This window comes from Phalacrocorax aristotelis, chromosome 14, assembly GCF_949628215.1.
Source record: "Phalacrocorax aristotelis chromosome 14, bGulAri2.1, whole genome shotgun sequence".
Lineage (NCBI taxonomy): Eukaryota > Metazoa > Chordata > Aves > Suliformes > Phalacrocoracidae > Phalacrocorax > Phalacrocorax aristotelis.
This window is the reverse complement of record NC_134289.1, coordinates 16,726,128-16,752,593: the sequence shown is the minus strand read 5'-3', so window position 1 is coordinate 16,752,593 and position 26,466 is coordinate 16,726,128. Positions and strand designations below refer to the sequence as shown.

The 26,466-nt window shown below is 45.7% G+C and overlaps 1 protein-coding gene and 1 long non-coding RNA gene across 2 annotated transcripts; one reads left to right on the top strand and one right to left on the bottom strand.

Moving 5' to 3' along the window:
* Positions 1-340: 340 nt before the first annotated feature.
* Positions 341-25,833, bottom strand: LOC142064464 (dual specificity protein phosphatase 13B-like). Its single transcript, XM_075109498.1, has 4 exons — positions 25,652-25,833; positions 11,030-11,221; positions 9,872-10,092; positions 341-2,303 (listed from the first exon to the last, which is right to left on the bottom strand). The coding sequence occupies exons 2-4, from the start codon at positions 11,218-11,220 to the stop codon at positions 2,089-2,091; spliced, it is 627 nt and encodes a 208-aa protein (XP_074965599.1). The 5' UTR covers position 11,221; positions 25,652-25,833; the 3' UTR covers positions 341-2,088.
* Positions 2,714-8,214, top strand: LOC142064466 (uncharacterized). The gene is made up of 4 exons (XR_012663116.1): positions 2,714-2,890; positions 5,190-5,391; positions 5,847-7,036; positions 7,131-8,214. It is a non-coding gene; the product is annotated as an uncharacterized LOC142064466 (long non-coding RNA).
* Positions 25,834-26,466: the final 633 nt, after the last annotated feature.

Here is a 26,466-nt window from a genome sequence, read left to right as displayed (position 1 = left end):
CCGCTCTACACCTGTAAGAGTGACATCCAGCCAGCAGCCCTGCTTTGCTAGTGCCCTGGCTTTCCTGGCAGGCTGCAGCTCCAGCCAGACTTAACTGCTCCCAGCTGCAGGGCACTCATGGCAGCGGAATCTGTGGCTGTCCCTGGCCAGCTGAAATAGTCCCGCAATGGCTAGCAGGCCTCAGCTGGGGTAAATTTAGGCTCAGTCACTCAGAAAAGTTGTTCACTTTAAATTCCACCCGACAAACACAGACATTTCCAGATGTGCAACTTGCTGGGAATTATGACCTGTCCTGATGGGCTCAATGCACAGAGATTTTGGACCGTTGTGTTTCGTACACCCCTTGTGCTTTAATGTAGTGCCATTTGGCGTGGTATAGTCTGAGTTACAGAGACTTGAAGGGAGTGGTTAGTGAGGCAACTGAAAAGACTACTCACAAAAAAATGCAGCATGGTCTGCAATAAAAAAGGGTCCCCAGACAGCCTGAGGTGGAGGAGACCCAAGTGCCAGGAGTGGTTCAGCCACCATGCTCACTGAAATCTCATCTCCTTGCTGCAGCAGCCAGTAAGAGGTCTGTGAAAGCTATAACTTCACTGATTTTTTCCATCATTAGCCATGACCTCCCTTCTGGCTGCTTACTCTGGTCTCAAAGGATGGGACCCTCTCTGAAGGGAAGACCCATCTCTCTGTTCCCTGAGAGGAAATTAGCCTGTAGCATTGCTTGTGTTTTACTTACCATGTTTATAAAAGCGGAAACACCAGCTGAATTTCTGTATAGGCTCTGCAGGGAATTCATGTTTCCATATTGCATTATGAGAAATGCAGTGGAAGTGTGCTATGCTCAGTTAATTTTTTTTAATGGATGGTGGCAAAAGAAACTTCAGTGCAGAACGAGTGTATGCTTCTCTCTTTCTATTCAACATCCATAGTGCTATAAATACAAATTGCAGGGTACTTTCAAAACTGCAAGCCTTTAAGACCTCTCAAGAGAAAACATCACACCAAATTAATCTGCCGTCAAGTGGAAATTCTATATTGTTTGCATTTGCCAATGTTCTGTATGTGGCTGTAATTGCACTGAAGCAAATATCTGCTTCGAGTTCTTTACAAGATTAAATGTGGCCAATTGGGCGTAAAAGAGTAATCGAAATGCAGAGCTGCTGCTTTGGATTTATTAGAGGCATTGCTCATTTTTGCTCTGACATGATGACACCGGGTTCTGGCTTTCCGTTAAAACAGGGAAATCTAGGGAATGTGATTTGGAGTGGTGGGTTGCAAGCCAAGAGGAGTACGTTTCTGTCTGGCGCTGCCACCACCCCCCAGTGCATCAGTGGGCAGCGTGCCCCTTGCCTTATGTGTGCAAGGGGACACCTTCCTTCCCTCTGAGGCTGTTGATAGGCGTGCCCCAGGGTGCAGCCTCTGGCTGGGACCTCCAGTGCCAGCTCCTGAGGATTTTCATGGTCCTTTTAAGTTCTGAGTATTTGCCATAGATTTGAAGCTGACCGGGCTTGTGAAGGTCCCAGCAAGAGCCTCCATGGCCCCTAATAGAGAGGGTCTGAGTTGGATCCTGACGAGTGTCACTATGCCAGACTAAAGGAGCATGTCAGCTTGCAAAACCTGAGGTCTCACCCTATGCCAGCTGGATGTGAAATGTTAAAGACTTGCTTAAAAACCTCATGGTTTCTTTTTCTTTTTACTAGGTTAGCCATTTTCCCTCTTGCCATATAAATACAATCATAAGCAAGTAAAAAGTCTTTTTTTTTTTTTTTTTCCAAGTTGACTGTGCTGCCTTTTTAATTCTGCATGAAAACCCAATTGCTCCCTATGCCCTGCCCAACAGGTAGTTAAATAAACAGGCCCAGGTGGGCAAAACTGCCACTTTGAATCCTTCTTTATTTAATTTTCTTTCAAATAGTGGGCTTATCAAAAAAAAAAAAAACATACTGAACTCCTACCAGCTTGCTTATGCTTAGCCAGTTCCCAAGGAGCTTCTCAGTGCAGCTACAGACCAGTCCTGACAGCATCCTTGCACTGTCTTCAGTGAGGGCAGCATCTCGTGGTCTGGTGCTGGGAGACATCCCCTAGGCACTAGCGGGCCTCTGCCCCTCTGCCTTTCCTTCTTCCTAACTGGAGGTCCAACTCCCGAAGCTGCTTGAGGAAGCCGGAGTTGGGGCAGATCCCTCTGTGTGAGCGTACAGTCTGAATTGCATCAGCGAGGGACATATCTTCACAGATCATTAAGAAAGCGAGGACGAGAGTTGCAGATCGGCTGATTCCCATTGCACAGTGAACTAGTACTTTGCCTGGAAAAAAAGGAGAGAGAGAGAAATGCAATTATGCCAGGAGGCCAACTGGTGAGGGTGATTGTGCTGGAGCAGAGGTGGAAGTGGGGCTGATATCGGGGCTGAGCCAGCCGGTGTGCTCAGCCCTGCAGAGCAGACCTGGTGCGGTGCTGTTGGGGAGCAATGGGGGTTTTAATGGCTGGGGACAGAAAATTCCCAACTGTATTGCAGGACCCACAGTTGTGCTTGTTTGGGCTTCGCTGTCAGCCTGATGGCATGTCCTTAGCCCTCCTGCCCAGCCTGTTGTCCCTGCTGGCTCACACGTGGTTTTGGGAGTGATGTACTTGCTGGCAAAGCTTCAAGTCTTCATACTTGAAGGCCATACTATGGCAGGCAGCTGTGGTGGGTTGCTTACTGCCAGAGGGCCTGGGAACTTGGGGTTTCAAGTGTCTGATGCTCAGGAGTGCTCACTGTATTACAAGATACAAAGAAGGCCCCTAGTTTTCCACAAGCTCTTTTTTCTTCTTTGCCCAGGGCAGTAATGCTTTCTGGAGGTGCTGACTGCTGCTCAGACCTTGCTGGAAGCGTGTTGGAAATGGGTGTTACCGGTAAGAGCAGTGGCCTGTTCGTACATGCTGTTTGCACCAGCTTGCTTGTGCTTTTTTATTTCTATAGCCTACCCTGTACATCTATAGTCACTGTTCCTCCCTAATGCCTTTGTCTCCCCGCTGCGTTGGGTCATCACTAGAAAAATGGTTTATGAAATGTTTTGAGTTCCCTGGAGATTTCAGTGTGAGGTGTGCATCTTCATTAATATCGTGGGTCCTTCCATGTCGCTGTAAGCGAGCCTGGATTCGCTCTGGATTGGAGCGAAGAGCTCATTCTGGAATCTGAAAACCTACATCTTGTAAATAATGTGAAATGCTTCAACTGTCAGAAAAAAAATTGTATGATTTGATGAGAAAATTTTAATCAGAGGAAAAAAAAGTTCTGTTGTTCCACTAAATTATAGCTGCGCCTGAAAATTTTCACACTCTCCTGCCCTTTGCTGCAGTCAGATCTAGTCTTTTCACAGAGACTGTGGCTCAGCAATTGGGCACTACTGACGTAAACAGTGATAAGAATCAGATTTGAACTTCTGACCACCTAATGGACAGCTCTGTCTCCCATCAAGGCAGCTAAAAAGATGTATTTTTAGCATGAAAATTTCAGAACACTTCTTCACTGGAAATCTTCATAAGTTTGAAATGAAACATGCATTTTTTTAAATTTTATTTTTTTACACGGTCACATTTGTAGTCTTTTGTTTACTAAGTGTATAGCTCTGTAAAAAGGCAATTTAATAACAGTACAATTTATATCCAGAAAAAGGTGAAAATCAGTGAAAACAATTCCATGTTGCTTTTTTTCCATTGGAAGTGGAATAAAGTACCTCAGATGCTGCTTCTCTGTGAAATGTAAGGAGGGGTAGAAAGAACAGACAGCTTTTCAGAGCTAGTTCCTCATTTTGTCTGTGCTTACAGCATCTTAATTTCTATTACCAGGGAGCAAGGCAAAAATATCCTTGTTGGATGATAAGCCTAGATCCAGCCAAACACCTCAGACTGATTGCCCCCATCTCCCCGGGTGTTAATTCTGGGTACTTGTGCGCAGCTTTTCATCTTAAATCCCGTTTTGTTTGTGACAGAGTATTTATTTAGCAACCGTTCCAGTTCTGACTAATGATGATGGCAGAGCCACATGCTCGGAGAGCGCGAGCATGTGTTGTAAAAACCTGCTCTGGCCAGCAGGTTGAGAGAAGTGTTGAATTCCACAATGTATGTGACACAGCCACCTTTCATTATCCTGGCATGGGAAATCTGAGCTCAGCCCTAAAGATAGACGTGTCTTCAGTAGAAATAAAGGGACAAATATAGTCTCCAAGGAAGCAGCAAAAAGGGCTTTGGTGGCAGCAGACTGGGCATTGAAACCTTTGGGGGAAGGAAGAGGTTTTTCCGATGTAATGTCGGTTTTGCAGAATTAGAAGATCAAGTGATTTCTATTTATGTTTTCCCATTCAGATACAGCTTCACAGAATTTATTGAGATACTGATGCCATTCTTCAAGTTAAATTACATCTATGTGTCAATCCCATTAACTCCATGGGAATTCTTGGAAGTGAAGCCCTACTCTTTATGGGGATATGGAGAAATGCTTTGCACGCCTGCTGAAAGATAATGCTAATTCGCATTTTCACTAGACACTTTTTTTCCCCTGATGTGCTGCACTATCACTAGCCTTCACACCAACCTTGTGGAATATGCATGCTGTATTATCTTCCCCAAAGGAGGCACTTCAGACCCAAATAACCCAGGTCTGAGATTTTCAGAGGGATGTAACGGAGTCCCTTTGAGAAATACTGTGAATAGGACTAAGTCCGAAAGGTCTTTGGAAAATCCATGCTTCAGTAGTTTGCAGTCGGCCTAACAGCAACGTAGTGGCAGGGACTGGGGAAACCCAGACATGTACCCCAATGCACGACCTAGATAACAGAAGGCAAGGAATAACATGTTCTGAAAAATTTCCTTGGAACCAGAACAGCTTCCATTTTTTTTTCTTTTTATTTTTTTGTCTGAAAACTTCTGAGCTACCAGCACTCTACAACTAAAAGAAAAATAAATTAAATTTATGGTTTGAACTATACCAGGAGGGAGAAAAAAAAACACCAAACAAAAAAACAACCAAACAAAAAACCCCAAACAACCGAACAAAAAGAGATGGCTTTGCTGTTGGATTTGATTTGGAATCACTAAATATTTTGAAATTCAATCTAAATTAGGCCAGAAATTGGATGGGGGACAGGAGACTTGCTGTTCTGAACCTAATTGCTGTAAAAATTTTCTTGGGTCCATTTTTTTTTCCACCCAGATGGAGCCTTCTGCTTTGGAAAATGCCCAGCCCCACCTGCAGTCTGGAACGGAACCGAGCTGGGGTATAGATGCTGCCATTAAATATTGCCTGATGTGTTTTTGTTGGGGGCACAGAAAGCAGAACAAATTCCAGACTCCTGCTTGTGCAGGCTGGCGCGCTACAGTTTTACATCTATCTCTGTGTCTGGGAGGAGGAGGTGGTGAGTAAGAACACACTGAGTGTTCTTCCCTGCTTCTCTGGATAATCTGCACTTCAAAAGAGTCCTCCGATATCTGCAACCAGCTCTAGAAGGTGTCTCCGCAAAACCTGGACGAGTCCCAACTATTGACCTTGGACCTAACCTGCATGGCTCTCTAATACAGCGGTTCCCATGAGGCTACACGTGTATTATCTCTGTTACACGTGCAGTGTTTATTCCACGTTGTTAGCCTTTGTTTCCCCACGCACGGAGGCTGTGATAAATGCTGGTACACTGACAATAAAATGACTGTCTGTTTGCAGATAAATCAGTCACGAGAAATGATTTAATTAACGTAAAATTGCTCTAATGAAAGCAGATTTGAATTTACTATGTGATTATTTGTAGCAAACAAATTAAATGTTAAACTTGAGTCAGGAAGCAAAAACCGTGTTGCTCTTTGGTTCTGTTTACAGGCTCAGACCCTTCTTGGCAGCAGGTGGAAGTGGGTGAAGTGACACGCCGAGCCCACTGTGACATACTGCATCCGAGCAGCACCTGAAGCGTTCTGCACCACGTGGGCTGGCTGCAGCAGCCTCAGTAACAGCGCGTCGCATCAGCCTCTCACGGGAGGCAGCCGAGATGCAGCCTCCCAGCACCGAGGCCCGGGTTCCCAGGAGGCTGCTGGACCACAGCCTGGGAAAGCAGTGGTCACGGAGGCAGCTGTGGCACATGCCCCTGTCATGGGGTGGGCAAGGAGGTTATAACCAGATCTGCTGTACTACAGAATCCATGCCACAAGCTGACATCCTCCAAATCGGCCTTCCCCACCCTGGTTTGTTTTAACAAGTGGTGCAAAGGGAAGTTGGACTGATCCCATATTAGAAGGCCATGTTGCAACCTTCTCTCTGAGCATGTAACAGGATCCCCTAGGAATAATGAGATTAATTGAGGAGAAGTGGGGGCACTTAGCTTCTGGCATTATTAAATCTTGCAATCCTTATTTGAAATGTTGCGCCGCACATCTCAAGCTACTTTTTGCAGAGGCAGACAATAACTGTCATCTGGCTGGGATTTGTGCAGAACAATAATGCTTGGTTTTTAACAACGGATTATGGATATTATATCCAGCTCAGGCCTGCTGTAACTGTACTGACATCAAAGGGTTTGCACTAGGGATAAAGTTTGCACATTCAACTTTGTTGGCCAAGTTCAAGTTGGGAAATTCAATGTTGTTGAACAAATTAGTCATTAAAACACATAATATCTTATTGTCCTTTTGCTACTCATCATTAACTTAGCTAAATGTCCTGAACTAGCCCTTGCTTTCTTGCAGGATGGATTTAATTTGGCTTAAGACCAGGCTCCAGACCGTCACCCGGAGTGAACGCCCCAGCTGCCCTCGCTCCATTGAATCCAGCGGAATTTTGCTGCTCACCAGGAGGAGAGCTCAGCTGGGCTAGTGGGCCCCGGGGGCTCATCCCACTCCACCGTGGTTCCCTCATCTCCTGCTACGTTTTAGCCACCATTCCGTAGCCAGGTACAGAACCAACTGTCTGTTTCTTGATTAATCAAGTGTCTATTTTGTCACAGCTGAAAATAGCAAGAAGCCTACAAAGAGCTTTAAATAGTGGCACGTCCCTTCTTCCCACGCCTCCTGGAACAGGTAGGGGCTGTCCTCTGCTGGAGGGTGGGAGGTGAAACGGATGCGTGTAATGCACCTACGGCAGAGTCAAGAGAGAGGACCCTTTTCTCCTAAGTTAAGCTTCTTTCATGACCACCACCAAGAAGGCGGCAGTGGGAGAGGGAGCCTCACTTCTCGTTCGCTCCAGTGAAGTGAAAGAAGGGAAATGCCTTTCAGAGGGCTCACCATTTCAGGAAGTTAATGGGTGATTTTAACCTGTCTGCTTTAAACGTGTTTGGAGGTCAATAAAAGGAGAAGCTCTCTACTTGGAAACCTTTCTCTCTGCATGGTGTTCATTTAATAGTTTTCATGGCATGCTTTCATCTGTTCAAGTTGTCTGTCCCTCCCTCTTCTGCTAGACTTTACCAAACCCTGTTGATTTACACTTAGGTTTAGCTGTTCTCCAGAAAAATGCAAATTGTACAGATGGCCATGCAAAGGGGCAAGAGTGGTATTCAAGGTGTTGCCCCTCAAGCATGAGCATGAGGGAGAAGGCCAGTACTTCCCTGACACGGGCGGAGTGTGCATCTGCTTGCTCTTGGCTAACCCTTCCCAAACAGCTCTCTTTCGTGGGCAAAGGAACAGGGGGGCTGTGCTGAAGGAAAGGCAGCCAAGGAAGCAGGGCTCATGAGATAATGCGTATATGGCACGGCTGCAGTAGTAGCGCCTCTGTTTCTTAATCCGTACGACAAAGCTGATGAAGAAAGTCATTCAGGGTGTGATGCAGCCATTGACTACTGTGTCAGGAATGGCTCCCAATTAGGGGTATGTGAGTGCACGCTCCCCTGATTCCTTTTGCTCGTGCTCTGGCATCTGGGTTGAAGAAATTGCCTTAAAAATAAATTCTTTACCTCATCAAAGACATATTCTGTTCAGCTAAGGTAAAAATCTGGAATAAATCTGACCATGTTATTTTCTGGACTAACCGTGTAAAGCATCAGAATTTTTCTTCAAGAATGATGGGAGTAATGGTTCTTGCTTAATCCTAATGAGTGTTTGATTCATAGTTTTAAATATGTTTGTGCCTCATAGTCTTAACTTTGACTTAATCCTCTCAGGTGAAAAAGGTAATTTAATTCCATTAAAAAAAAAAAAAGTTGAATTTGCTTGTAATAGTTAAGCGGCAGTCTTAAATGACTTCTCCATCAAAGAGAAGTACCTCGTTACATCCTGAGTTTAATATGAACGGGCCTCCTGTCACCTGGTATAATTTTTTTTTTTCGGCATCACTGCGTATAATAAATGCTGGGGTTTTTTCTCTTCTTCTAAATGATGTGAGTAACAATCCCCTCCCTGTCTCATCCCTGCACAGGTTATGGGTATTTAGCTGCTAAATTTCTGTACCACACGGAAATTATGCTTCCAGAACATCTTGTTTATGTATTTTCTAAACTGTTGCACTTTCTGTAAAATGATGAATGTCAGCAACAGCTGGACTGTATATGATTGAATTTCGCCTTGTCTCCATTCCCAGAACCCTGCTTCCATATGGAGTTCAGTAAAGCAATATCCAAAAGCAAGGGAGTGGGGATAAATATGTACCCTAGACATGATGGGTTCATTGTGTTTGCCTTGGGCCCTAACTTGTTCTGCGTTCATAACTTCCAGTATTTGGGCATGCATCTCGCAAAGCACTGGTTTTGTTTGCTTTTGTGGCCACTACGATTCATCTGTTGTTTTCTGTCTTTTGTCAATTGATTTGGAGCTTTTTTTGCTTTTTACACAGGCATAAAAAGATTTTGGATCTTACCTTTCTCTGGAGCACCACCATAACAACTTCAATTGCACATAGCGTGTGCTGTGATAGAAACGAGTGCGGATCCAGATTCCCCAGATATGTTAGCTGTTTTCAAACCCAAATGCAGCCCTCAGTTTCACAGAGGCAAACACTTTCTAAGCGCCCTCCAAATCGCAGTGAACCCTGAGATATCTAGCACGGAGGTGCACTGTTCTCAGTTACTGGGTCTCCCTTTCCCAGGTTGTACGGGGTAGGTCCGGTCTGCTAGCTGCGTATGATCAAGCTGGCTAGTTAGTATTTTAGGACCCTCATTGATATTAAAGCTCACCATGACACAAGCAAAACAGTCTGCTGAGTGCATAACTGGTCTCCTAATAACTCCACTTGCTTTTGAGTGGGTATCTGTGCAGTTTTGTGGCACAGCGAGACTTGCTTTTGTGAAGGTTTGTCCTTAATAGTAATGATCCCCAACTAGCCTCAGCCGTCTGGCATTGTAGCTGGCCCGTGTTGAGTCCAAGGATTTTGCGGGTTATCTTCCTATTTCAAGGTTATACTCCCAGCAACAGCACAGCATTATCTCCCAGCTGGCAGTGTTGCTTAGAGTCTCTTCTACAGCATTTCTTCCTAGCAAGTTCTTCCCTACCTTGTGTTTGTAGGATTTGCGCATTATAGTTGATTATTCTCACTCAAATATGATGCTTGGCCTTTTTACCCCATCCCAGCTTTTATTTTAAACCCAATCACTAATCTGAAAGGATAAAGTGTACGTGCCTCCTCCCAGCTCAGCGTGTCCCTATAGGTAATAAGGGATACTTGCTGTTTTGTCGTTTGCTAATGGATGGCACTAGGCATAGGAAAACCCCTTCAAAAGTCTGTTCAGTGCATCCTTCCCTGTTGCAGGGGAACACAGGAACTGCCACTCGCTGTGGGGGTTTGGGAGGCAGGCGTGATGCTGCTTGGTTTGGGTATCCCCATTCTTACCCACGCCTGCAGGCGGTTCACGCCAAATACTATTTGATAACTCGCCCTACCTGGCTCCTGCGCCGAGGGTTTGCAGCACGCACGGGTGGTCTAGTTACCTCTCGGGGAGTTCAGTGCTGCTCTTATGTATCGAGCAACTGGGTAGAAGTGAATGCTGAGATCAAAGTTCGGGTTGTCCTCTGCTTCTACTCCGTAGTAATCCACGGGCAGGTCTTTGTAGAACTTGGGTCCGGTGTCAACGTGAAATCGCCCGGCGGCGGCGTTCACGACGTGGGAGATGCCCATTCGGCTCAGCTGCGCTTTGTCACGAGCGACGTACCTGGAAGAAGGGTGGGGGGTTGTACTCGCCCGCTGCCTGATGGCGCAGGGTGGGACATGCTGCTGCTGGGGCGGTTTGTTAAAACTGCATGAAGGTTTAACAGTGTTAAAATTGCAGTGTTATTTTATAGTATAAATAGTATTCATATAATTATAATATTTATATAAGAAAATAATACCAATAGATAGTATTTATACTATAGTATAAGTATATATAATATAAAGGTATTAGTGTATATATAGTATAAGTAATATAAAAGTAAAAACCAGAAAAGATATTTATTTCTATATTCATATGTATCTTAAAACTATAAATAACAGTATAAAATAACCAGTAGTGGCTGTTTTCTGACAGGCTGATGAGGTACGAAGTGTCCACCAAAGTGCTTCAAAACAGAAGTGGCTCATCAAGAACTGATTTTTACGTTTCCTGCATTTTTATCCCCCCAAACATCAGTTTAGGTAGTTCTCCTCAACTGACAAAAAGTGAAGAAGGTGGTGGTGATAATTCTGCACAAGGCAAGAGTTTTCTGGTTTGCTTTCTCACCAAGTGACCTCTGCTGAGCATCCCTCGGTTCAGGGGTCTGGTGCCGCCTGGCAACGCGAGGATCTCACAAGGCTGATCCTGCTTTACCTAGCTCTGGCGCAGCCGCTGCGGTACCAATGCCACGGCCCCGCCAGGCTGTTGGAGTGGGGGACTCCTGTACAAATGCAGGAGGAGAAATCAGGAGGGGGAGTATTCTTTTGGGATGCTTAGGATGCCTTTGCTCTATGCTACAGCATCCTAAGCACAGTTCAGCCTTGCTCAACACTTAGACTTACCGTGAGGCACCAAGTCAGTGCCTAGCTCTTTATAAAAAAAGAGTAGATGGTTTCAGGGTGTATAGGGTGGGGGCTAAGAGCTGCATTAACACCTCCAACCCTTCCCTTTCTCTTACAGGTCTCCCACGTAAAGGTTTGGCCAGACTTCATCCACGTGCCCTGTGGGGTGTGTGCGTGTCCAGAGCAGGCGCCGCAGCTCCTCTAGGGACGGCGTTTCTGCACTGCCCCGGCTGCCGGCCGGCCGGCTTGAGGCACTTCTGATCTCGGGGCGCAGTAAGTCCCTGCTGCGCAGTGAGTCCCAGGCCATCCTGAAAGATGGAGGGCAGACATTGACCACCAGCCAGAGATGTTTCTGAGGTCTCCCTGTCGCCTTCTCACCCGCCCTTAACCCCCTCCCAAAGCTTGCCCGCAGTTACAGTAGTATGCTCTTTGGGACAGAGAATGTCTCTTTCTCATGTGTTAATATACTTTTCACAGCAGAGGCCATGGCTCAGAACACTGTTGCAATCTAAACAACAGTCCAGTGGCTCCCATAGTCCCATGCTGTGGTTCAGACAATGAATTTGAAGCGTGTGCTTCTTAAATAAAGTTTTGTATTACTGTGTCAAATTGGAAGCTAAAGCTTCTTCCAGCTACTAGGCTCAGGGCCTCATCAGGCTTATTTTGACCTGACTACTCAACCCTTCTTTCTAGGTATGGCAAACAGTCAACTGAAATGTCATTATTATATTTTTAAAGTTTTTTTCATAGCGTTATGAACTTCCCAAGTTCCTATCTGGAATTCTAGACACTGCTGCTACCACAGCGAAACAGACCAGCCCTCGATATGCCGGCGCGAGAGTCCTGCTTTTGAATGGAAAGAGGTAACACTATGGAGAAGGTATAGTGTAAATGTAGCTCCGCAGTGGGTATAGAAACAAGTTATGGATTTCATAGGCTGAGCTTGTCCTTTAACCACATAACTAAGTGCTTATATACACTTTATCTGATTTGTCTTTTATAATTTGCTCAACAAACCAAGCTGAGCTGAATAGAATTGGTCATGCAAAAATCTTATTCGCTGCTTAACTCTTGATTGTCAGCTTCAACAGGGGAACCTCTTTAAAGATTGTTTTGGCGCTTTCCGATGGCAGTTGCCAGCCATACTTGCTGTCCAGATGAAAAATGTTTATGGTAGAAAGAATCTACATAAGTAAGTTATAGTGATTCCAGCTGCCATTCATATAAGCATTAATATACTTTTAATAGGTTGTTTCATTTGCATTCCTCTCCCCTCTGCCCCCCCCCCCCCAAAGTAAGAACTTTAATTACAAGGAGAAACAAGGTTTTTAGGCATCAGTTTATCTCTGGGATTACTCTGTTCCCATGTGATACATTTCTTTTGAAATAGTGGTTCCTCATGTTAGCCATAGATTTGAACTGTTGGGAGGATTCTTGAAGAGGAGAGCAGAAACTCTATTTTTACCAGAATTGTGTTTTAAGAAACATAGAAACATAGAAATATGTTCTAAAAGTTAGTCAAATATCTGCATTACAGAGATATTGGGAGCTCTGTCAACTCAGGCAGCTTTAGAACAGAAGCATCTGTCTAGGACTTGGATGAAGTTGTAGTCAATAAGTCAAAGTCTTGCTCTGCCACTGACTGATGAATGTCTTTTGCATAAAAGATAGGAGGGGTGGTTTGGGGTAGAACAGTCCACAACAGAAAACCTAAAATGTTACTTCTTTCTACTGAGCTCTGCCATTTACAAATTGGTTGTATTCATGCTCAAGCACCTCTATTGACAGTTTCTATCCAAAGACTAACTGTGGTGAAAGGTTTTCTTAGCTTTCCATCCAAGGTACTTTCACCAGCCCTAAGTTCATGTTTCGGTGTAATTTTGTTTAGAAATATTTGTCTCTGCATGCACAAAGACAGAGAGAGTCTGAAGACTGGGCTGCTGTGGGAATTCGTTGCACCTTTATATTAAACCATTTTTTTTGCTGAAGGAGAAATGGAGCAACTGAGTCCCTGAAACGTGCACGGAAATGCAGGAGGGGAGTAGCAACCGTTGTGTTGGCCACCAAACGTTGACTAGCAGCCTCCCTTCTGCCGGGCACTTGAGAGATCTGCCTTGCCACCCAGCTGGCAAGAGGGGCCCTCTCTTCTCTCAGTACACCTTCTTCTGCCACCTTCACAGGCGGCCTTGTCCTCTTGAATACAATAAGTTTTCACCAAATAACGATGTTCCCAGGATGGTCTCTTATTGTTTGTATTACAAAGAGCTCCACTGTGGAATGTGCTCCCCTCCCAAATGTGCATATCTCCTCCAGTGTCAGCTTTTCCTGTGAAAAACAAAAGCAGATGTTCTTGCCCATTTTGGATGGCTTTATGCAAGAGGAAGCATGGAGAAATTCCCATACTGGAACGGATATCCCCATCGATGTCGATAGCTTCTTTGATGCTGGCCACCCCAGTGCCCGCTGTGCCAGGTCTGCCCGGCTCTTGCTGGTGATCTCAGGCACCAGCGTGGCTTTTCTGCTCCCACGCAGGAGGTCTGCAGCAGAAATGGGCCTTGCATTTCCTCTGTCCTGACCACAGGGCCATCTGCCAGTTCATTAAATACTTTCAAGAATAACAGCCTCCTCCAATCCTTCCCACCTCATAATATCTGCAGCAAATGTTCCCCTTTTTTGATGTATCTCATTCCTTTCAGTGTGGCTAATGACCACTCTAGGGCACTTCTCACTCCCTATAAAGTTGCTTTCAACTCTTTTGGTTTTTTTTTTATTTACTGCTGCCTGTTGTCCCTTCCCCTCACCCTCTCCACGGTATTCATACTTTGATTTTCATATTAGCTAGCCTCAGAAGACTGAAGGCTGCTCTCAGCCGTGCTTTGCTAAGCCTTACGGGAGTGGAGACTGACAGGGCACTGCCCAAAAGTCCTGGTAGCATTGCGGTGTTCTGGCTGGAGTTACGATGGGGAGGGACAGGTGTTCCGTGCTTTCCAGGTCCATAACTCCATCCCTCCCACAGCTGGGTGGACGACTCTGAAGTATAGCACACCTTAGGAAGAGCAGTCCTTCAGAGATTTGTTTTCTTTTTATCTAAGTTGTCTTTCTTGAAGGGAACATAACTGCGTAGGCTTGGCAAAAGAAGGTAGTGTGAGCTATGTGGATATCGAAAGTTGTGGAATAATGGTCTTTAAAAGATGGGTGTGCTTCTTCAGAATTATCCTAAGATGACTTTCAGCTTTTGCTCACATTGATCTTGCATTATAGCTAAGGAATTTACTCCTATTGAAACACAGACGTGAACTGCTGATGCTGTGTACGAAACTCTTTCCATCTGCATTCTGGTCCCATTTGTTCAACTGGAGAACAGCGTTGGTTCACGTAAAGTGTACGTCCAATAAAAACGAAGGACTGGGGTTCAAATTTCAAATATGAAATAATTGGAACTAACAGGCTGGGAACGATTCAAAAGCAGAGAATTCTCTGCAGGACTGTTAAACTAATATGTTGGATAATGAATACACTGAAAAAAATAATAGCTTTCCACAGAAAATTTACAGAGAGGAAAACAAGGCGATTTTTTCTGAATAAATGACTGCTCAGTTCTAGCATCAGTCTAACATTTTAACTTACTAAATTTATACATGCAAGTATCATTTACTGAAATGCACATATTTAAAGAAAACAATGCTATGATTAAAATTTTGTGTAATGTTTTATAAGGAGCATGAATAGATTAAAAGAAATTAGCGTGAAAGGAAAATTATTATATGTAATAATGTGGTGGTTGTTCATTTTAAAAAAGATGTTTTTAATGATTCTCAGCTCAGTTCCTCTATATTTGCTTTTTGTTTCTGTGATGTGAGTTGTATGAATGAGCAATACAATTTTAAAATGCTGGTTTCAGAATGATATTCATATGAAATGTTCCTGATCTTTGCCCTACTGGAGTTGTAGTGCAGTAATTATTCAATCACATAGGAGAAATTTTACCATTATATTCAGATTAATTTTGAATTGGTTTGTACTACAACTGTAATTGTATCTGAACTGTGTAATAGAATTTCCTTAATTATGACTAGCAGGAGAACTGCAATCAAAGAGGCCTATCGCAGAGCAGGTCATGCTGACCACCTCGCGTGACCCAGAGTATGACACGGGCCATACGTGTCACCGCGCCAGGCCCGCATCTGTAGCCCCCTTTCTGGGAACCCATTAGTGGCTTTGCTGCAGCTGGGCTATGAGGGTGGCCAGGTCGATGGTTCCTTATATATGGAATATCCCAGGGAGAAAGGGACGTGGTCCTGTGAGAGCTCACACACGGCATCTCCTTCCTGAGCGTTTAGGTGAATGCCCCTGTGGACTGTGCGTGCTGCGGATGCTTTGGTGGTTTTCCCGCTAATTCAGTGACTACAGCTTTATCTGTAGCATAATTAGTGCTGTCCAGGGCCGTGCTGAGGAGAGGGCCTTTAGACACAGGCATCCCTTGGCAGGTGTCTCAGCCCTTGGAAACATGTGCCACCTTTCACACAATTTCTGCCACACCACAGTGTTTAATCAAAGAACAACAAACTCAAAAGTCAGTATAATTTGACAATTTGGCATTACATTGGTACGAGATCAAGCTGAGAGGATGGCGTGAAGGCCGAGATGGGGCGTCACAGAACCCTGCAGCATGATGCTGTGGAAGCTCAGGAAAAAAACCAACTCTTGTGTTTAGGATATTTAGCAGAAAGCCTTTACACCCTCTGCTTTTCCCTGCATTTTTCCAATGACAAGATGAAGGAGGGATTTGTGTATAATTTAAGGATGTCAGTGCTCTCATTTCAATGATGTAATGAATATTTTCATCATCCCAGGCATTGTATTGGCTTTTGTGTATGGGTGGAACATAGCTGTTTTCCTCTGGCTTCAGTAAAAATATTTCTGAGTTTTTAAATCCGGAGAACAAAGCGCTCTACATCCTGGCTTTTCTCAAGCTGGTATGTGCTGTAACCTTGTCATCTCAGTGAAGATATCGGTCTGACTGCACTTCAAACAGACCGTTTGATTTGTGGTGGTAAAGGACCAGGCTGAAGCCCAGGGCTTGGCCAAAGTAGGTCGTGTCAAGTTCATGCCTATCGTGTATTCAAAAGTCATAAACATTTCTCAGAAAGCCTATCCCTTGGAAAGATTCCTCCAAGATAACATATGTTTGAGAGAGGGTTTTGTGTTGCTACATCTCCACACAAATGACAAGTATTACTATCATCATTCTTTCTTCCTTGGAGTTTAACCCGATAGTCTCGCTGGAGCCGTAATTTATCAATTGCTAGGAGCGCTACAGGATATAGATGGTATGAATCAAATACAGCGATGACTGAGGTAGGGCTGGCTGGACTTGAAAGCTGAGACAGAGGCGGTTTCCAGGGAGGCACGAGGTATTTGAGTAGCCAACTGTTTGTAAGAAAATCTCTCCAGCAGCTGGAGGATGTAATCTGAACAGCACTTCCAAATTTAGTAGAGGCTTCCAGACCCACAACTTTAACCCAGCTGTATGTTTAGGGCAAGGCACCCACTTGGTGTGACTTGGCAAAACCCTTTTAGATGGCTTTGCTCTCAACAGACCACGCAGAGCCTATGTTGAGGAGCAGCCCAGCTAAACTAATCTCTGTATTGGACAGCTTTGAGCAGCACAAGGAAGAGGAAAACATCTGATTTGGTTTTTTTTCCCCTTGGTATTGCGTTGGTACCAAATCTTCTGTCCTAACTGGAGAGGGATCACGGCACCTCTGCTCTGTCCGAGTAAAGCTTTCCTCCATGTGACATCCAGGGAAATCAGCAGCGACATTTCTGACGCAAAGCACTACTCACATGTAAGGAAGAAATTAATCAGCCCATCCTGGTTCTCAAATATGCTGAATTTACCACAGCTTCCACTGATGTTATGGGTTGCCAGGCCTCAGAAGCCTCAAAAATGTCTAATTTTTTTCATAGCAAGTCTGTGGGGCCAGCCAGCAGGGCTCAGACCTGATGGTCTTGACTGTTTCAGGATGTGCATCAGCATGCAGGCCCCGAGGCAGGGTGGCCTAGTTTTCCTCTGTAACTGTAGTATAAAATATTCTCTCGCATTCAGCTGGTTAGTACACTTGTATTTACCAACCATGTGTGTGGTTCCTGGTGGTGGCTAGACAGAAGCAGCCATCCTTTCATGTGCAGCAATGTTGTACCAAATGTGCGAAAGCTTCTGATTTTGCTAATTTTTCTGGGTCTTGCATGTATATTGATTTTACTCTTTAGTCACGGGAAATAATCTCTGTAGAGATATTGCCTGCACTGCAGCTTTGACTGGATAAAAGAGAAGTGAAAAATATGGGCAGCTAAATGGATTTTCCCTTACCCACCCCTTCCTCATGGAACGAAAAGCCAAGGGTTTTCTGGACAAAGTTGCGTTTTTATGATACAAATGGGATCCTAACCATGTCTCTGAGTGAGGGCAGAGGCAGGGGCAGAGTCTGCACCAGGCAGGGGTGGGCACATGGAGTATGCTTTACAGAAACCACAGCTGATAGGTAGCACCACCAGAAGGATTGCAGAGATAAGAGGAGATAGCTCATCCACCCCAAGCTTTTCTGTGGCTTCTTCACCACTGAATCTTTGGCTATATTTTGTTGCTGAATTGGACCTTCTATTTACTAGTTACAAATTTTACATGCCATTTTAATAGTGTGCATTGTAACTATTTAAAGCTGTGCATTAAACAGGCCCAGACACTGTTAACAATCTGCATGTTACGATATTTTTTTTGTAACTGCTTGTTATAGCATCAGCTATTAAGAATTTATTACTAGTGCATTTTAGGTGGTGCTTTACAGTCATTTAATTACAGCCATCTAGCAATCATTACATAAATATGCATCGAGAGCAAGAACCCCAATGTAAGGTGACCCGAAAGGCTTTTACCTGCCAAGACCAGAGTTCAGGCCCTCAGGTGGCAATGATGTCATCGGCATATGCAGGGAAACACAAACATTTAAAGCTGTGCAGGGAGCTGTGTTCCTCCCGATGCTAGGTGTTCATGAAGTCATCAGCTGGAGCGAGAGCAGCGTAGAGCTCTAAGGACCTGAACTTGGCTCTTGGCAAGCAAGCAAAGGGAAGTCGGTTCCCCCCCAGCTCTAGTCCCAGCAAAGATTCAGGGCTTTTGGCTGTGAGCACAGAAATTCAGCTGCAAAATTGGGCCCTCTGGAGCCCCTTGGTACTCCTGTGCTCTCAGCTGCCAAGTGCATCCTTATACCCATTAACCCAACCTGATCTGGTAGAGAATCAGGCACACTGCGTATGACCCAAAGACACTGGCTGGTCCAAAATGCATCTACCACATCTCTGTGCTATTTGTCACTGCAACAGCATGCCCATGTGCGACAGTTTCTCTAGCTCCCCGCTAGGCTACCCCTCCTAGATCAAACATCATTGCTAGTTTTTCCTGCAATAGACTTCAGCCATCAGACTTGACCGATGATCGGTTCTGACAGGCTGTAACTCCTTCCTCCATGCAGTACCGATATTTTTCACTCCCTCTTGAGAAAATAAAAATCCCAGTCTATGGTATTGTAGCACTAAACAGCTCTTGGACGTGCTACATTCATGAGATGCTCTTGCTACCCCTATGCTCCCACTTTAAGACAAGCTTACCTAAATTTCCATCCTTCCTGTGTAAGGCTGGCTCTTCTGTGCTCAAGGGTTGTTACATCACTTTATCTCTATTCCTTCAGGAATGACTTGTCTGAGGCAAAAGCCAGTATACTCTGAGTGGGTAAACTCTGGGTTTTTTTCTTCTGGAAGCACCCTCAGAAGATTATTGAAAAACCCAAAGGATGAAATGTTTCTGAAAGACAAGGTGGTGAGTTGGTGCAGGTTGCTGTAAATCAGAAGTAATGTGTGCCACTTCGATTTCCTCTTGGAGGTGCCAGGAATCAGCTGGGTTGTTTGGCTTACACTGGTGTTTTGGTGCTACCACTCCAAAGCCTTCACCCTCCCTGAACAACACAAAACCTAGTTGCTTTTTCATGACTTTCAGTAATGCTCTACCAATATTTGCAGCCTACAGTTGCAGAGAGTGTGTGGTGCTCTCATTACTGGATGATGTTAGTACAGCGTGACCCTGCAGAGAGGTACAAGCTTGGGTTTAATCACAGATTGCCTGAAATGTGCTGAGCCTATTTCTCTGAAGCTGATCCAGTGGACTGGAGGCTCACACTTGCGGTGATGCATTTCAACCTCAGCACCGTCGCTGTGTGGGAGGCAGAGCCTGTTAGTGCTGTACACCGCAGGGTATGTTCTCTGCTCCCTCTCTTTGGCTCTGGGGTGAAACTGTGACTGCCAAGCAGCCTGACTACTCTTTTGCATGCTGCCTACATGCAAAACGGGTGTCGATCTGGACACCTCACTTCTAACTGCACACAACACAAGAAAGCCACAGATGGGTTGCTGGCACGCTGCATCTAGCTTAACGAAAGAAAAAGTGTCACTTGGGTGTTGTTTCCAGTCTCTCAGCCATGGTTTTACTCTTCAGGCTTACTCTCAATCTAGCCTGATCTCATTTTCCCAGGTCACCTCCAAAATTATCTGAGGCAGAAGTCCTTTTTTTTTCTTGCCTCAGCAATGACTGTTCAGAGGCCAAGCATGTCCTGTGCCATGCCTTACACAGCACCCCAGCTGTAAGGCAGTCACTTAGGTCAGTGTCCTGTGTCCCCACCAGAGTTTAGCAGGCCACATCTGAAGGTGAATGAGGCTGCTTTAACAATAACTAATCCAGCAGTGTCCTCCAGCCCAGCACTGGAAACATCAAGCTTCAGAATTCAAAGAATCCCACTACAAATGAATGGTTTCTGCTCCAAGGATTTAACCGAAAGGATGGCACAATGCAAAGCCCTTCTCCCCTGTGACTAGCTCTGGTATGTTCTTCTATCTTAAAAACAATATATTGCTCATTTTTGGGTCTGTTCTGTTTGGGGGCATTGACAGCTTCGCTGCTCTTTGTTCTTGCCCTGTGGTCCCTGCCATCACCACGAAGATAGCTCTATGCTACCCAATTTACAGGAGGCAGCAGACACATATCCCTACACTGGCGTAGCGGGAGAGCTGAGCAACCTGCTAGGAGGGAAGATGGGAAGCAGCGGGAGGTAGGCAGCTGTTTCCCTGGTGTTTCTTGAGCACTGGAATGCGTTTTTTTAGTTTTCATCGCAGTGAGCCCAGGAGGAAGACACTGCTGTTCCTACTGCACAGGTGGAGATGGTAAAGTTAAGTTGGATGATTTTTCTACATCTCTCCACAAGTCTGAGCTGGGAGGCATCCCAGGGGCAGGGTGCTGCCAAACACTTGCAGTGGTAGCTGAACCAGGGTAAAGAGCCACCCTCGGGTTTAATTTGGGTCAAAAGCTGTGCCCACCTCTAGTGAGTCAAAGGCAGCTTACATTATGAGGTGAAAGTCATAATGTCAAGTCTGGACTTCCGTGCTGGGGGGACGAGGTTTCCTAAGAATGCTTTGGCAGATTTCGCCTCTGGTGCTCAAAATAGGATTCAGAACATGCAAAATCAAACCAAGGACACAGAAACCTTGTATCACCATGCTGTGCTCCTGATACCCTTCTTTTCTGCTTGCAAAGTCCTTCTTTAGAGATACCCTAAAAAAATAGGATGATCCCTTATTAAATGCAGTGACATTATGGCTTAAGAACAACTCCATTGTCTAAGTGCTGCTTCATCTTTCTTTCTCTCACCCCGGTCTCTCTGATATGAGACTTTCTAGCAATGTGATAGCCATGGCAGGGCTCAGAGAGGTTTGGAAGGCTAGTTCCAGTAGCCTGTATTTCTCACCAGTATCTTCTGGCAGAAAGATAAACCACAGAGCTGATAGCAAGCTCCTGTTGCCCAGGTTTCTGGCTACAGAGCTAGGAAGGATAAACACCTCCTTAAGCTCTGTAAGATAGAACAAGAGAAAGGAGTGGAAATCCTCTTATAACGCAATGGCTAGAAGCAATCCAGCTGTTTTCTTTATTCCTACCATGAGAACTACGGTCAGTCCCAGTGCACGCTTGGCCATCTGTCAAATCAGGTTTGTGAACTAAAGCTTATTGGAATTGGACACGCTTTTGTCTTGGAGCACCCTGGTATGGATCAATACAGACTCCTCCTATAGCAGTGACACAACACGTATGCTACCCATGCAGTCCCAGGTGCCCCTCATAAATCATTAAAATACTGGCCAGTTCTCATCAGACCCTTTGGGGTATAACGTAATAGACTATTTGAGAACTAAAAACAATACATCAAGTTAGTACAGAGGTCAGACTGAGACTGAACAGAGCTGAGACTTGCTTGCTGATGGGTGTAGAGTCTTAAGAGATGCAATGGAAGGAGATGAAATCCCAAGTCAGCTAAGCAAGTTGTTTTCTTCTCATTGTAAAATCTCACTACTAAGCCTGCTGAAGGGAAAAAAAAATAGGAACTTGTCGTATTCTGTAGCACAGCTGATTTGAGGTCTAGAATTTCCCAGCGTTTGTGTTAGCTCTTGGGATTACAGGTATTTCTAATCATTTAGGTTAACTCTTACCATATTTCTAAAACAAACTAGCAGTCAAAAACATCTGCCCCCAAATGTTATAGATCACCTGGTACAAAAAGAACAGAACTCGTTTTCTTCTAGAGCTGGAAACCAATTAACCACTAGCAAAAAACAACTCAGGTCCCATCAGAAGGCAGCTGCTGTGGTCACGCTTTTCAGTCTCACTTGGGCCAAAACGGGGCTTTGTCAAGGGGAGGCTGCCTCGCGGTGCCCAAGGGCTGGGAACCAGTAACAGCCTGCGTGCTGGGGTGCTCCTGCGTAACCCCATAGACAACCCACGCCTTCTCCTTGGTACAGAAAAGGTTGAGTCCCTTCTGTGTTTTTCAAGTGCTGCCTGACTCTGAGGACAGCACAGTACGGGGTGTGGCCAATCTCCATAGCCAACGTGTAGTTCGGCCACCATAAAAGTTCTCTGGCAAAGACTGATACTAAAGGCTAATGCCTTCATCCATGGTGTATCTGTAGGTACCTTTTCGTTTTTACCTTATATTCAGAAGAAAAATCGCTGATGATTGTTTCTCGTCTTACCTTAAGGCAAGGACAGTCTGTGGCAGAAGATCCTGCGCTGTGTGCATACTGCAGATGCTAAAGCTACGCAATGCTGCATACTGCTGTTTAATTCCCCTTCCTTTCCTTGCGCTTCCTCAAACCTTGCTCTGTTTGGTCTAAATTAGGCAGTGTTTTTAAAGCCCGTACAGCAGAGGAGCCTGGCACCTGAGTGTTACCTGTGGAGCTGTATTTCTGGTGGTGGCCTGAGGGGAGGGCTGTCAGAGGCTCCAGCTGTGGTAACGTCCCTTCAGTCATGAGTATCGGTGAAGGGCTTTGCTCTAATCCCGTGAAAGCTGCTGTGAGGCCAAGCGCAGGCTTTGCTGTGGGGAGGCGTGAGTCGTATGAACTCTTGGGGTTTGTGCTGGTGGCTCTTGAGCTGAAAGGTCTGGAGAGCAGCGCCAGGAACTGATCTCAGACCTTGCGTCTGGTAACGCAAGCCACTAATCCAGAAAGTCCCCATAAAACAATGAACAAAGTCTGTGAGAGACACTGGCAGTGAATAAAAGAGCTAGCGAAAACCAGGGCAGTGAATAACTGGTGGTGGAGAGGGTGGAACCTGGCCCATTTGAACGGTGCACCAGCACCTCCAAACTAGGTGCATGTGTCGGGCAAAAGGCAGATTAATATTGTGTTTTATTTCCAATTAGACCTAAAGCAAGTTTGAATTTCTTTTAAGCCTGGTAGAAAAATAGTTGCAACACAGATGGAGACACAATAATCAGTTTCAGCGGAGGTGCGGCACAGCTTGGTGCGGGAACTTAATGAAGATTTGTTGGTCAACAACAGTCTCCCGACCCGCTTAACGTGCTCTCCATTTAATTTGCTCTGCTATTGTAGTAAATTTGAAGCCCCCAGGTCAGACTCAGCTTTCGTGGCTCTCGTAGTCTCTGCAGAGTCAGCAGGAAGCACGAACTGAAGACTTAGAGCCTGGACTTGAGCAATGTGTATTTCTCCTAATGAAACCCAAAGCCAGGTGAAACTTTTGGGAGAGGGGAAACAGGATATGGAGTCCCCTTGGGGGTGGGGGGGTGTTTGTTAACGTTCAGAAACTTGGCCTGCGTTTCTGGTCTTCTCCCTTTCTACTCCACAAAGGGCTTGTAGTATTTTCAGACAAACTTGGATCCATCGTATGTTGTGAGAGAACCTGCTGGGAAATTTGGTGATTCCTGCACTCCAGGGCAGAGGAAACGTGTGTTTTTGCTTTGTGTTTTTAGGGAAGTATGAAGATGAAATTTGAAATAAAACGCAGCAGATGGGAATCTCACAGAGACAGACACTGGGAAATGTTTAGACAAGCTTTGTACCCCGTCCCTGAGCTCAGGATTTAGCAACTAAAACGTAGAGAGGCTTCAGAAAGACAATGAAATGCATTTTGGCTTCAAATACAGTTCCTTCAGAATCCAATGCACGTGAATCTGCAGGCAGAATATAGCCAGCAGTATGGGGAATAGATGTAATGTGAGAAACTCTCATGCTATATTATTATAGTCTGAACTGTTTCCATCATTTTGGGTTAAGTAATTCCCCACTATCCATCTCTAAAGTGCAAACAGTACAGCCTTGATGTGCCCCAGGGAAAGGAAGCGAACCAGCCTTTGAATCTTTACCCAACCTTACTGCTCATATTTTGCTTCCAGTGAATAACTGTTCAAATCCTTTAATATTTCATTCCCATAAAAATATATTTACCAGGGGTTTTTGTGGCAGCAGTGAGGCTGTGTTTATTATTTTAGGAACACCACACGACTGGCTTTAGAGAAAAGACAAGGCAGGAGCACAGAGTGCTGCAAATCTATCAGAGAACAGCATGTTTTCCACCTGTTGAGGAAGCAACCACAATAACAGATGCACATAATAATTACCTGTACCTCAAAGGCAGCACCAAGTCCTGCCCCTTCTGCTCCCCACCTAGCAGAAGGCTTGATAAGGGAACTACAAAAGGGAAGCACCGAGAGAGTAGAGTAGGTAGTGCCTTGTGAAGAACAAAAGGGCAGCTCTTATTAAAGAGAAACTGGAAGGTGGAAGATGAGAAGGAAAGATCTGAGGCACCATGATGCTAAAAGAGAAGTGGAGCTAAGGAACTCCAGGAGCCTGCCTTATTTTTAGAGTGGTGGTCAGGTTTTTGCTAATATCTTTTCCAAGGCTGATCTCAGTTGTATTGTTAACTTCAGAGACAATTTCTACCCATAAATAGGTGCCCCACGCACCTACCGGAGCCCCCTCCTTCCAGAGATGGATGGCGCCGAGTGGCAAGAGGGGCACACCCACTGTGGGTAGGGGCCTCATCTCAGTAAGTGACACCACGAGTGGCCGTGAGCGGGTGCCAGGACCCTGTTCCTCCTCCCCTCCCTGCCGCCTGGCACTGGGGGTGTGCTGGAGCTCCCCGTGTGTTTGCAAGTGCCCCAGGGCAGCTGGCGTAAGGGGGAGGGCTGGGGAGGAGGGATGCAGAGAAGGTGATGATCTTTCAGTCTTCCCTGCTCAAGTGCTGAGGCTTGTGAGGCTCCTTCTCCCCTTCCTCCGACTCCCAAGAGGAAAGAGGTGACATTTGGCTGGGTGATGGCTCCCAGAGCCCACACCGCGCGAGCTCTGGAGTGGTTTGTACCCTGGCAGTTCCTTACTTGCAGAAAGAAGCAGATCCTTCCTAGCAGGGATTTGCAGGGGAAGGGAATGATCTCAGCCCTGATTTAATCTTGACAGAAGCAGATGATGAGAAGACTGTGTGCTGAGTTGGAGTTTTCCTTTGAATTCCTACGGTGTTGAAGGCAGTGCTATAAATAGACACAGTATCCTTTTTACCCTGGTACAATTCTGTCTCCAGCTCCCCATATAGACAGCAAGTCTGCTGGTAGGTATTTAGCAGGAATTAATTTAACCCAGTCTTCTCTTTCTGCACTCTTTCACTCCAAGCATCCCGATGGCTTCCTCAGCCATACAAACATATTTCCTCAATAAAAATGTTCTGAGGAATGCTCCTGATATTAAAATTCCCATTTCTGTCTGAAAATTCTATCCTAGTTATAAATAATCCGTAGAAGCCCCAAACTATAAAGAGGTTGTATTAAAAAAGAAAGGCAAAAAAACCCACACCAAAATCCCCCTCTACCCCTCTCAAACTTCTTAATCTTTGTTTTCTCCTCCCCCAGGTTTTGTGTTTGAACTGCAGAGCATTTTACTCATAGTCTGTTTCACATTTTCTCCAGTGCAACTGGCTGGCCGGTTTCTTCCTTCCCAGGACTGACTCTTGTGAACATCAGCTGAGAAGAAGGAAACCCAGATACGGTGTTTCACGGCTATTATCTTAAAGATAGATCTGTAAGTAATTTAAATACAAGCCAGACTGGTATTTTAAAAAACACAAACCCCTCAAAGCATCTTTTTCAGTGAGAGATCCTCAGCCTGGGAATCCAGCTGGAAAGCAAACTAGAATTTCACAAATATTGGAGTTTCTGAGTACAAAGGCAGAGACGGTAATCTGGCCTAGCCCTGCAGTTGTCTCACTGCTTGCGGAGCTGGCTGTGGTTAAGTTCATGCTGCTCACTGCATGTATTGAGTTCACTGGGGGTTGGTTTGTAAACAAGCTTAAAAGTACTTGCCTGGTAGTCGAAGCTCCCGCGCTGCGGTGTGTTGGATTACCTTTGTTTGAATAATACCACTTAGTTTCCTCCTAACGTGCCAGTTGCACAACAGATTTCTAGCCTCTCTGTGTTCAGCTTATTCAAAGACTATTTTTAATTGCGTTAATTATAAACCATAATCCCCTACTCTCTTTGGACCTGCGAGCATCAGCCAGAGCGAGGCAACTGGAGGGCAGCGGCCGTGGGAGGCTGAGTTTTGACAGAGGCCGGCCGTCAGGTGGTGCCAGCAGATGTGACCGGGCCAGCCTTGCTGGGCTGCGCGGGGTTAGGCCAGGCCTGCCGCGCAGGCGGCGATGCCAGGCTTTGCACCAAGGTGGCGAAGGGTGCCGGGGTGCTTGGGGCTTGCCCCAGAGACCCGGGGTTTCGCCCTGTGTGCGTGGTGGGGGGCGGTTGCGCTTTACCCCAGATGTGAGCAACTGGGGGAGGCTGGGCTTAGCCCCCTGCCCGACCATGTTAGGCGGGCAGTTGGGGTTCCTGCTGCGGGTGTCAGTGGGGTGCTCGGATGTGACCCTGGCCGTGTGCATCAGTGTGGGCTCGGGGTGACCCCTGGGATGCGTTCTGGGGGTGGATGGGTGTGACCCCAGCCACGTGCATCAGCCTGGGTGCTCAGGTGTCCCCTGGGATGTGTTGGGCTTTTTGTGGGGGTGGGGGATGTTGGGTGTCACTGTGGTCACATGCATCAGTGTGGGGTTGGGGTGACCCCTCGGATGCTTGGGGGGGGGGGTGTCAGGTGGGACCCCGGCCATGTGCATCAGCCTGGGGTTGGGGTTGTC